At 47.5% G+C, this 13,028-nt stretch overlaps 1 protein-coding gene across 1 annotated transcript; it reads right to left on the reverse strand.

Moving 5' to 3' along the window:
- Positions 1 to 6,893: 6,893 nt before the first annotated feature.
- Positions 6,894 to 11,564, reverse strand: RAP2B (RAP2B, member of RAS oncogene family). Its single transcript, XM_071752889.1, has 2 exons — positions 8,969 to 11,564; positions 6,894 to 7,878 (listed from the first exon to the last, which is right to left on the reverse strand). The coding sequence occupies exon 1, from the start codon at positions 11,347 to 11,349 to the stop codon at positions 10,798 to 10,800; it is 552 nt and encodes a 183-aa protein (XP_071608990.1). The 5' UTR covers positions 11,350 to 11,564; the 3' UTR covers positions 6,894 to 7,878; positions 8,969 to 10,797.
- Positions 11,565 to 13,028: the final 1,464 nt, after the last annotated feature.

Genomic DNA, 13,028 nt, shown 5'->3' on the forward strand with positions numbered 1-13,028 from the left:
CACAGCATGGCCAGACCCCACTGAGAGGCAGAGGGGGCTGCTGGGGCTGGGATGGGGCTGGGATCCAGCACTTTGCTCTTCAGCCACACAAGTTTCTGCTGGGTGATGCTGGATCCAGAATCTCACATTTCCCACAAGATGGTGAAGCACAGAGATACATAACCTGCTTTGCATTGGTAATTGAAATAAATTATCATAATCCTCCCTGAGTCCTGCAATCACTGCTCTTTTAGATTGAACATTTCCTGGGAGTTTAAAAAAAAAAAAATCCACACACACACACTTTCTTTTTCCATAATGAGTTATTAGACTTGAAAATAACATCTACCCTTGAAAGAAACCTGGAGCCCAACTGAGTGTGCACCCTGTTACCAGTTACAATGCTGCAATGCAGGAGTGAAATCCTCTTTTTCAACACTGCTGGATCAACCCTTTTTGTTAATTTTATGAGTGCTGTGATGGATCATCACAAAAGCCCTTTTTGAAGTAAGTGTGTTTAATCTTTCAAAGAGATTGATTTGAAATTGACCCAGTTTCAAGTGAATAAAAATTGTAGCAATATAAATTTGATTCAATTTTGAGACTACTCAAATCATGTGTTATACATCTAACCTTTGGATCCAAGAGAGAAATATTTTTTCTTCAAAGAGTGGAGGGTGAGGCCACCCAAAGGAGCCAACACTTCTCTTCAAAGTTTCTACAGTATAGCACTTACAGCAAAGCAACACAGAAGCCTTGCTTCCTCAGGTACAGAACTGCAGTTCATTTATTGCAGAAAATGTACATTTTCATGCGTGGGGACCACCCCCCCTGCAGAGGCCCACAGACTCCAGTGTGTCTGAATGCAGAGAAGGCAGAAGGTCAGGAGGGAAAGGCAAGCTCAGGGCACCTTTGTTCTCCCTCCAGTTCTGACATAGTTCAGGGGCTTATGTAGCTCTTGGCATCTGCTGTAAAATTAAAAAAAAAAAAAAAAGGATGGCTTCATCTAACTGATGCTCTTTTGATACAGCATCAAACAGCTGCAGAGAAGAGTCCCCAGGATGCAAGCTCAACACTTGCTGTCAGGGATGCTGGACATCACCAGCTCTGCTCCAGCTGTGGATGCATCCCACGGGGCACCCCAAGGCCTTTAGGGCAGCATTTCCTTTTTTCTTTTTTATTTCCTCTTCAAATTGTCACCAAAAGGAACGTGTACTCTAGCAGTGGATGCATGCCAGCAGCCAGGCAAATAAGCCACTGTGCTGCAAGCCTGGCTCCACATCCTCTGGGCAGCACAGGGAAAAGTGTCCTGCCATTTCCTCAAGAAAAATGCTGTGAAATGCAAGGTACAACTTGGAGAGGTCTCAGACTGCAGGCATCCCAGCCAGCCAGCCTGCAGCACCTCTGCTCCCCTGCACATCTCATCCCTCAGACCACTGCACCTGAAACATTTGAAGTGCTGGCTGGCATTAAATTCTGCTCTCAGGGGCTTCACTTGGGCTCTGGTTTCAAGAGGGCTACAAAAGAGCAGGGAATTCAGAACACAAACATTTGTAGGGTCAAGCAAATAAATCAAGTTCAGATTTGTACCAGTGTAAGTCAGCACACAAACACAAACACAAGTTCAGTCATGAAGTTATAAAAAATTCTTTCGGGGATCAGGATTTGTTTAGAGCTTTTTACATCCCAGAATAATACAGTTTGTCTTTGCACTCGTATGCACAAAGGTGCTTGCCAGGTGAAATCATTACCCATCAATTAATTTCTGCTAACTGCTCTCAGTGCTAGGATGAAGGAAGGCAGGTGTCTTGGACACACCTGTGACCAGATGCACACTGAGCAATGCTGATCCAGCAGCCTCCAGGAATCCAGGAATATCCATCCTTGACCTCTCAGTCTAGACAGGTTTGTTTGCTGCCTCCTTATCACAAGGCAGAGGTAAGACACAAGCTACAGGTTTATTCCCAGGCAGCACTGACCACAGCAGCTCAGACAGGTTGGACAGGGTGCCACCCCCACAGCTGGGAAAAGGCTGCACACCTCATGACCACAGGGATTTTCTGGTTTAGCAGTGCTGAAAATTCAGGTGTGCCAAGTAAAAAATGCCTGAAAAGAATCGAGAAAACTCTTTTTAGGCACTCACAATTGTCTAAATAAACACATGCCCAAGTTCCCACACTGCAGGTCTGACATTCAGTGGGCAGAGGCACCCAATTCCTGACATTCTATGCTGAGTAGAAATATGTGGGTGCTTCTCAAATTGCCCATACCAGACACAACTTGGTGTGTATGCATAAGTATTTCTGCTCAGAAATCTGTAACTTTCACCCTCCCTCCAGAGGCTGCAGGACAGGAATGCTGTAAGTGAGTATCTGAGTGTCTGTGACCACTCTAATTCACTTCCAGGCTGACCTAGTTCTTTGGTAAATAAGCTTTTTCAATCTGTTTCTCTGCTGAGTGTCAAAGCCTTGGAAATACCTTAAATATACAGTGTCCTCCTTAAACTTGTTTTTATTGCAAAAATACATGGAGTGCATGGCATGTATTCCTGGAATCCAGGCAGCTTGTGCTATACAGTAATCCACATGTCAATCCCCTCTCTATTTTTTCCTTTAATTAAAGGAAAAACCAAAAGATCCAACAACCAAAGAGAAAGCAAAACCCACAGTAAAGCAAACATGACATTTGAAACAAGAAACCCAGCAGAAAATAGCCAATCTGGATCACTGCAGAATATTCCCAAAAGAAGGGAATTCAAGACCTCAAACATCAGAAACTTAATTACTCAAGTACTTTGTTAGCACTCTGTCATCTTAACTTTGCTAAGCAGCACGTAAACTTGGCAGCCAGCTCCCAGTACTGAATTGAGGTAATTTTACTGTAGTTAATTCAAAGAATAAAATCATCACTCATCTCATCTTTGAATACACAGGGCTCCCAACCACCTTGAGTCACACTGTAACCATCAGCATTACAAAGTTCCACACTGTTTAAAAGAGGTTTGGGAGAGCAGTAGTGCAGGGAACTCAGGAATGAAACTCAGGATAAACTCAGAACATCCAAATCATCCTTGATGGAAAATGCACTCATTGCACACATTTTTTCAAATCTGCTTAGCACCACAGAGAAGAAGAAAGGACAAAACCCCAAAACACACACACACAGAATGACATATCTCTATATGTAAAACAGAAAAGTTCAATTAATCTTCCCCTGCACCCCCCCTGCCCTGGCCATATCAGCAAACCTGGCACTGAGTGTCCTCCTTCTGGTCCCTCACCAGCAAACCAAGCCCCAGCCCTGCCCTGCTGGTATTTTACTGCCCCTGTGCTGCTCTTTCTTCCTAATCCCTCAGATGTGTCTGATAAGAGCACAGGAGAGGTGCATTGTTTAATGCTCTGAAGAGCAGGGACACACATGCAGCACACTAGTGCCCAAACTGACTTCTGGTACAGGTGTGAAAAATCCTGACTGTGAATTAGATTTCTGATCCCTCACAAGAGTCTCAAGAAGCAGCCCCCATAGCTGGACTGGTGTGCAAGAGGGAGAAACTACAACCCAGTAAAGGAACTTAAACAGAAGCCACATTATTTGTTTCTTTAAAAAAAAACCTACAAATAGACTCACTCAAATATAGCTCTTTCATGCATATAAGGAAATGATTTTCAGGGTATCTGCAGAAGGCTTATCTGTCAAACTACCTTCTGGACCAGGTGTGTTCCTCCTCACAATACCAAAGTATTTGTACTGTACATACACTGGGTTCCAAGTGTAACTCCAACCACAGATACACCCTCTCAGATGTTTGGATGCCAGACAGCTTTTCATCCCTGGGTTTTGAAGTCCTGAAGCCAGCCCATGCCTGCAGACACCCGTGGCACCAGCAGGATCACAGGGTTTTACTCACTGTGGGCAAAACAACCCAAGAGCAGAGCTCACCTTGCAGCAGTAAGGAGAGGGGGTAAGTCAGCTCCCCTCTAAAATAATATAAAAGATTATTCCAAACAATGAGATGTTCTCTCTGAATTCAAAACCTTGAATTAATCACTGCTATTTGCATCATCATCATCATCAACAGTTCCTCACTTCAGGAAGCAGACCATGCCTGCCATGCCCACTAATCCCTACAACAGGGGGGTGTTTATAGCACCAAGTTAATATGAAGTCATATTTAATCACATCCTCTTTCTAGTGATAACTATCACAATAATAAATATATCTTGCAATACTAAAACAAGCCCACCTCAGTGAAAAAAAATCTCTGAAATCTTTCAAGTGTCTCCAGCTCCAAGGGCTTTTCAGTACCTTTTCTGATTTAAGCATAAGGCTTGGTTAAACCAACATTTCTACCAGACAACATTCAAAAACTTGCTTGCAATATTGAGGTCTGTCTTAGAGGAAAGAATTCACAGACTCTTAAGTGACAGTATCCCTCCTGCATACTTACCTGTGTCCTCAATCCCTCTCTCTCAGTCTTCTTCCTTTACTCCATTTGTTGCTGCAATTCCAGAGCCAAATCCTTACACAAAATTGCCTCATCTGCACTGAAATCCACATTTCAACAAAATACAGAGTTGGGAGAAACTTTAGAAAGTTTTAAATGTATTTTCTGGAAACATTCTGCATCAGTGCTGAGGCTGGAGAGCTGCAGCAGGGCACAGCTTTGGTGCAGGGCACAGCTTTGGTACAGGGCTCAGCTACACACCTGAGCTGGCCAGCTCTCCACTCAGAACCTTCCTGCCCTTTTTGTGTCTCTGGCACAGGTGCAATAACTTATTTAGAGGAATAGTAAGGAATGTAAATGATCTCTCCCATCAGGAAAGCACAATACTTCCCACTTCAGGACTGCCAGCACCATGGCTGGAAGGAACACTACCAGTTCTGCTGCCTCTTGACAGGGAAATGATACAAACCAAGTTAATTCCACAGCAAATGCATCTTATCCCTGTCCCTGCTCTGAGCCCTCAGAACAGGAGCTGTCACGAGGGGGATGAGCAGCCAAGTTTCTCAGCAGTGCTTTTAGGTCTGTCACTTCTAACAGCTAAAATGAGACTCCTCTCAGATGCCCACCTCAGGCTCCACACCTCAGTATCTTGCCTTCAGAGCACATGGAAATACTCTGCTGCAGCTCAGTGCTCACCCCCTCACCTGCAGTTCTAGCTCTAATAACTTGAATTTGTAAATATCCATCCCAGCTGTTTAAACTGGGCTGGCAGTGGTAACACTGCAGACACAAAGCATTGGGTAAGTATACCCAGAAATGAGAAACTGGCAAGGAAACAGTGATACCAATTTTGTCCTGCACCTTTTTCATAGTGAAGTCAAAGCAAAACCAAACCAAACCAAACAACCTGACAGCTTGCACTTCAGCTTAGTTCTTCACCCAGAAGTTGACTTAGAACCATTCTCAAAACCACCCACATGTATCCCATTTCATCCTGGCACCAAAACACAGGACTGTACCCAGAGGCAGAGCACTGGCACTGTCATCCTGCTCAGCTTAGCTGCTGCTGCAGCATTTCCCATACAACTGTAACTGGTCAAGCAGAGAAACATCTGGGATCTGCCTGTTACCTGGATTAATTAACTCTGCACTTTTTACAGTGTTCTCTTAAAAGAACTTTGTAGAAATACACGAAGATTAAGTCATTAAAGCTGAAGTTACATGTCAGACAACATTTTCCTAAAAATTTCTCTCTGCCAAGGATTACCAAAACAAAGCCATGGATTCCTGATCACTTCTCTGCTTTGCCCAAACCTCCAACAGACAAGAGAGTCACTACAGAAAAGCTGCTTCCAGTATTTTAAGGCTTATTTGAACAACTTACAAGTTATGGTTACACTGACCCCTAACTAGAGTTTCATATAGATATTGCAGATTAAGCATTTATGTATAGGAAAATCTAGAGATAGCTATAGGGAAGTAAACTTCCTGCCTGGGTATCTCTCTGCTTTAGCTCAGTTCTGTCAACCAGCTCAGGTTCCACTGGGTGTTTTCCTCAGCATGGTACCAACACCACACAGAACTGAGATAGAGCAGCTGAGGTCATCTGTGGTAAGGACAAGAATTCTGGTTCCAACCCCAGTGAAGTCAGAATACACACACACACACACTGACTCTCACTTGGGAAATGCAAGTGAGATACTCAATTACACACTAACAACCTCTGAGTCCACCCAAATTAAAAAAACAAACCAAAAATAAAAAATTAAAAAGAAATTGAAAGCACAAAACCTCCCAAATTGAAAACCCCCACTCCCAGCAGTACACTTCCCCTCTATTTCTCATCAGTCTCATTCCCATGAATACCTTTAGCTGTGTGAACTATAAATCTGCTATTCCAACACTCTCATCTGCTGTGCACATGTTTACCAGAGGCTATCAGCCCCAAATGAGTTTTAGAAGTTGGGCAGATGTGTGATTCCTGCAAAACTGAGGTTCTAGAACACCCTGCTGTAACAGTGTGACAGGAAGGAGAGACTTTTTAACATCCACATCTCGCATGAGAATAAAACACTACAAGCAGGTCCTGAGCTATGAAGATCATTATTTAAAACTCTTTGGAGAGAGCTCAAACACACATTTCCTTCTACAGCAACTCTCCAGTCTCAGCAGAATATGGATGGGTGCTCCAAAGAGTAGGTCTTGAGGAAGGGTCTACCCAGAGGAGTGGCTGCTATACAAACCTGGGGACTGAGAGAGCTTCTGACAGCAGGAGGGCCCAACCATTTTCCATTTACAGTTGTGGGAGTTGTCCATTAATTTGGATGGGGGAAGATCCAGGAGAACACACATGCCCCTCCTTTTCATACAAAATTCTTTGAGAAAATGGCAATTTCTGCATTTCATCATTCCTGAAGGAAACGTGATACTCAAACCACCTGCACACAAGAAGTACCCACGTGAAGCCATAAAGAGCCAGCTGCCCTTTATTTAAAATGCCCTTTGCAAAAAACTTGCCATACATTCTTTCAAGAGAAGCAGAACCATCAGGAATCTCACAGCCACAGAATTCAACATCCAGAACCATTAAGTATCAATAAAGCCTGAGCATTGTGTTGAGAAGAACCACACTTGTATTGATCACGAGGTGGAGAATACTGCACGGTTACAGTCACAGGATTGCACAGACACACTTTTCCACTTTTCTTGCAACAGAACAAGCTTGGGTTTTAAAAAATACAATCATTATGTACAGCAAAATATGTGGCCATAAGACCAGCCTTAAACTAAGGCCTTGTTTACACAATTTCTGCACTGTCAGGAAGCTTTTTTTGGCTGGGAATGTAATTTTTCTTCCAAATCAATTAAATATTTGCAATTCTCACTGTCAAAAGAGCTCTATACCACCTCTGTATTGTCACGGGTATAACATATTCCCACAGGGAAAAGGAATAAAAGAGTACCTTTATATTGATACAACATTTTCCTCAAGTGTAGAAGCTAATATAGCTTTCATTATTCAGTCAAGTTTAAGCAGTATGACTTTTTTTCTACATTATAGACAAGGCCTATGTTTAACAAGCACCAAAACACTTCAGAGTATTTGGAAGATCAGTCTACTGAGATCTACTTTTTGTACTGTCCTCACCAAGTCATAGAGAACATTGAACATCTAAATACATTCAAAACTGATTAAAAAAACCCATGCCATGGTTTCTTAAATCCTTCACTGTTGAACAAACACACCTTTTTGGCAAGAACTAGAGTGTATCTACAAGAAAGCCCAGCATTATTCAGGACTTACTGGGCTGCCTTCAGCTGCTCTGTCAGGCTGAGAAAAACTGGACTTTATGTGCTGCTGTGTGCTACAAACACCCATTTTTTGCATCATTCCTCAGTCACGACACAGGTAGCAGGGAAAGAGGAGGCACCAGAAAACATGGAGAATCTGCTATCTGTTGGGGAGAACAGAATGAACACCTGCTTTTATTTAGGGGAACAAGTTGCTTTCAATACACTGATCTAGAGAGCAAGGCCTGTTGGGTGCTAAAAACTGTGTAACTCCACTGAATTTAAGGCAAAATTCAACCATATCTATAGCTGAGATGTAATATATGGCATTTCTTTTTTTTTTTAAACTGCAGACATGGTGGCAGTCAAGCTTTTCTTAGTTCTTTTGCAGTATTTTTGTTAAAGAAACCCTTTCTATTAATAAGCATTATACCCCTGCCCTTCCATCACGGAAGCCCACGAGGAGCTGGCTTCTAATTCATTTAGAGATTTCTGGAAGATAAGTTGCAAAGAGGTCTTTCACCTCAAAAAGGGTGGCTGGATCCATTTGAGCCAGTGAAGGCCCCAGCAGAGGGACCATCACTAGGGTTGGCCTCTCCAACCCTGCATCAGTTCCACCTGGTTGTACCAGAACAGATCCTTGCTTTTTCTGGAGGATACATCTGAGCTCAGAAGATGAGGTGTTTAATACTTAAGCATAAAAAATATTTCCAGATTTTCAGGACATACTGGATGTTGCTAAAACAAATACCTAATTTTCAACTGAAACACAAGTTCATAATATCAACTTCAGTCACTGGGATGTCAATACCTAGAATTAAACACTGTTCTTCCACTGTGGGAGCAGGAAGTTTTCCTACTTAAGAGAGGAGAAATTATCAGATTCACAGTAAGAATCGTGGCAGTTTGTTTTCCACTGGCCTGATTAAAAACCCCTTTACACATCATTGCTCAACTTTTGCTTTCCTGTGGTAAGATAATTTTGAGTCTTCTTGGGGTGGGGTGGGGGGGCAGAAAAAGAAAAAAAAAGTTGCAGTTCTTGTGTTCCAAGCTTTAAAGAAGGGGTTAAGAGAGGAAGATAAAGGAAGTCAACAAACTCCCTGGATCTTGCAGATGACAGAAGGTCCAGGCCAGCTCCCACCTCAACCCTTCTGCAAAACAGGAAAGAATGGTCTGATGCATAATTTTAAAGAATTACAATGCAATAAGATTAAAAGCTTAAATTTTATAAATAATCGACCTTTAGAATTTTACTTCAATAAACCATGCTGTTCCCAGTAAGGAATAAGGGCCTAATCTCACAAGGCCTTTTGCATTAAAGCCACACTACCTTCCTAAAGCTGCCTACTGAACAGAGCACTCCACTCACATGCTGGCATCACACGGGGTCAGGACCTAAACACAAATGGAAAACTATAGTAAAAATTACTAAATATTAGGTAAAGTAACAATCTTGTAGTTTAACTCGGTTTTCTTTTTTAACACTGTCCTTAGCTAACCAAGCCCTCCCCAGGCCTTTCACTTCCATTAAGACATAAATGAGGATTAACAGCCTAGGTGAAAATTAGTGTCTCATGTAACACATAAAAGCGCACAAAGATGTTTTCTAAAAAAACAGGAATTGTATTAAAAGTCTCCAGATGGACAGACATTTCTTAAACGCATGTCTGGAATTAAAATGACAGTTGTTAGAGTTTTCTTGGTACATCAAAATGATCAGATTTCCTTCTTTGCTGGCTGGAGGTACATCCCACAATAAGACCAAAAGGGAGGGGAAGAAAAAAAAAAAAAAGAAAGAAAGAAAAAAAGAAAAAGCCCCCCCTTCAAAATCCCAAAAGGCTAAATTCTTGTAAATTTGAAGTAAATGAAGCCCGAACTTGCAAGACATGGAAACTGCAGTTAAAAGGCTCAGATGGAAATAAGAAATAAATTCCACTAACAATAGGCCCTTTTGTCCTGGCTTGTTCGGTGTGATTACTGCAAGGAAACTGTTAAGTAGTTTTTGGAGTAGTAGATAATGGGATTCTGTGGAGCTTTCACAGGTTGGCACCGGCTGGAACAGCTGAGTTTTGAAGGCACTCTACAGACACAGGGTTGCTGTTGGCCCTGCATCCCATGTAGGAAGTCTTTGCACTTTAGAGAGCTAGTCATCAAAATCAGTTATTGCCAACCTAAAGAGAAAAAAACCCTCAGAACAAAACCACCACCGCTCCCACCCGCCAAAGAGAAACTAAAAAAAAACCGAAATCACACACACACGCACTCTTAAAAAATTGTGCAGATTTGAAACATTTTCACAGCTGATTTAAAAAAAAAAAAAAAAAAACACCAAAAAACCGAACAAAAACAAAACAACAAACGACAAAACCAAAACAGAAAGAAACCACGCTACCACTCTCCTGCAATCTCCCATCCGATACAGCAGGTAAACAAAATAGAAAATTATTTCACGAATCATCAGCAGACACTTTCTGGCACCCGACACTGTATTGGCATCAGTGTTTAGGGGGGTTTTTTTGTGGTTTGTTTTTTTTTTTTTTTTCTTTTTTAAGTTAAAGTCCCAGTTCAGATGTGCAATTCTCCAGGCTGGCCGCCCCAGCACAACCACCCAACTTTGCATAGAGATCCTGGGGAGGGGCGGGCGGGGGCGGCGGGCAGGGCGGGCTCCGAGCCGTGCTCCTCACGCGTGGCCCGGGCAGGGCTCCGGGGGGTGTCCCGGGCAGGGCTCCCGGGGGGTGTCCCGGGCAGGGCTCCCGGGGGGTGTCCCGGGCAGGGCTCCGGGCTGTGCTCCGCTCCTCCAGGCAGGCCAGGCCCGGGCCGCTCCTCTTCCTCCCCCCGTGCCCGCTGCCAGCGCGGGGCAGCAGCCCGCGGCAGACACTGACAGGAAATATGCCACGACCGAGACTGGACGAAACGTACATGCCGAAAAAAGCCACATTTCCCACACGATTACGCGATATTTGTTCCCCCGATCTGTCTGTCTGTGTGTGTGTGTGTTGCTGTACGAGTGTCTCGCTTCCGGCGGCTGCCGCCGCTCCCGCCGTGCCCCTCAGCCATCCCCGGCCCCGGCCCCGCCGCCGCCCTCAGAGGATGGCGCAGGAGGAGCAGCACTGCTCGTCCCCGTTGGGCTGCGAGGCGTAGTTCATCTGCCTGACGATCTCCGCGAAGAGCTCGTCCACCGAGGCTTTGTTTTTGGCCGAGGTCTCCATGAAGGGGCAGCTCCACTCCTCGGCCAGGGCTTTGCCCTCCCCGAAGGAGACCTCCCGCTCGCCCTCCAGGTCCACCTTGTTGCCCACCAGGATCATGGGCACCCTCTCGTACCTCTTCACCCGGATGATCTGGTCCCGCATAGGCTTGATGTCCTGGAAGCTCTGCTGGTTCACCAGGCTGTAGACCAGGATGAAGCCCTGCCCGTTCTTGATGTAGAGGTCCCGCATGGAGGCGAACTGCTCGGTGCCCGCCGTGTCCAGGATCTCCAGCACCGACGGCGAGGAGTCCACCTCGATCTCCTTGCGGTAGAAGTCCTCGATGGTGGGGTCATACTTCTCGATGAAGGAGCCCGTCACGAACTGGACGGTGAGGGCGGACTTGCCCACGCCGCCCGAGCCCAGCACCACCACCTTGTACTCCCGCATGGCTCCCGGCGCGCCGCCTCCCTCGCCTCCCGCTCGGGGCTGCCGCTTCCCTCCCGCCCTCACGGCGGGCGGAGAGAGGGAGGGAAGGAGGGAGGGAGGGGCGCGCACGCCCCGCCGGGCTCTGACTGGCGCCGCGCTGGGCCCGCCGGGGCGGGGAAGGGGCGGTCGCGCTTCTCAGAGCCGAGCCGAGCCGAGCCGGGCCGGGCCGGGCCAGCCCAGTCGCAAGGCAGCGGCGCGCCCCGGGGCCGGGTGTCGGGCGTCGGGCCCGGCGCGGCGGGTGCTGGGCGGGACAGCCGAGGAGGAGGAGGAGGAGGAGGCCGGGGGGGTGGGGAGGCGAGGTGCTGCGCTGCCACTATCGGCCCCAGCCCCGCGGCGGCCCCGGCCCGTGGCGCCCCGGCCCATTGGCTCCGGCCGCCGCCGCCCGCCTCCATTGGCTTCCCGGCGGCGGGCGGCCGCCCGCAGTGCCCCGCCCCGCTCCTCAGGCTCCGCCGCCGACCGGAGGGCGGGGGGAGGATGCGGGCGGTAGCGTTCGGCTCCGGGCCCTGCAGAGAGCCGCGGGGATGCGAGGCGCAGCCCGTGCCCCGCTCCCCCCGTCCTCCTCAGGGAGCGAGGAGGGTGCGGGGCGCAGCCTGGGTTCCGCCCCTCACGCAGCCCTGGAGGGATCGGCGGGGTCTCCTCAGGAGCGGGCGGGCTCACAGAACCGCGCTGGCACCGGGCGCGGTGCCCGGCGGGAAACGGGGGAAGCGCAGCGGGACCGGCAGCCCCAGGCCCCTCTGCCCCCTATCGGCGGAGGGCACGGCCCGGTTATCTCCTCACCCCGGGCCCTCCCGCCCCTATCGGCCCTCGCCAGGGTACGAGACGCCCCTCGCAGCCGGGTCCGGGCACCCGCGGGGCCTCCCGCTCCCCCAGGCTGCCCCGGGAACACTCCCGGGTGCTCGGCGGCATTTCTGCCCCCGCGGAGGGAGGCGGCGTGAGCGGAGCCGGGGCCTTGTGCGGGAGGGCAGCCCCTGAGCAGCCCCCTCAGCTGTGTCTGCCCGGCTGGCTCCGGAGGCTCAGGGACAGCCGCCCTCCTTCCCCGAGCTGCGCGGGAGAGGCGGCGGGAGCCGGCTGGGCTCCAAGCTGGAGGTTCCCGGCCCCTGAGGAGCCCCATCCAGGACACCCCAGGCTTTGTGTCCTCCCTGTGCCTCTGAAGGGTCGGGACTTGATGAGCTTCCAGGCTGGAGATGTGGCAAGTGCCAGATGTTGATGCTGTTTGCACTTGGTGGCTCCAAACCAACAGCTTAGCCTGGTGGGGTTGAGTCAAGGGCCTGGCTGTTTGCTCATGTCTGTAGAAGTCATTACTTGGAATTTCTATCAATCGGACATTTCTTTCAAGAAAGCAACAGTAGTTATTTTGGCACCCTCTACCCTTTCCTTGTATATCCTACCAAGTTATGTCCTGTTTTCCATTTATTCAAGCAGCAGGGGCATGTAGCTCCTTTCTATCCCACCTTGCTTACAGACCTAATTTAGACACAGGACTTGGGGAAACAGGCCTCTGTAGACAAAGGCAAAAAGATTTGAAATAAATCTTATAAGCAGTATTCCGTTGTTACTGAGCAGTTTTCACAGAGACTAATTTCTACTTGCTATTTTTCCACAGTCCCCTGTGGGGATTCACTCCACTGGATCTCGCTGTA

Source organism: Heliangelus exortis, chromosome 9 (assembly GCF_036169615.1).
Source record: "Heliangelus exortis chromosome 9, bHelExo1.hap1, whole genome shotgun sequence".
Lineage (NCBI taxonomy): Eukaryota > Metazoa > Chordata > Aves > Apodiformes > Trochilidae > Heliangelus > Heliangelus exortis.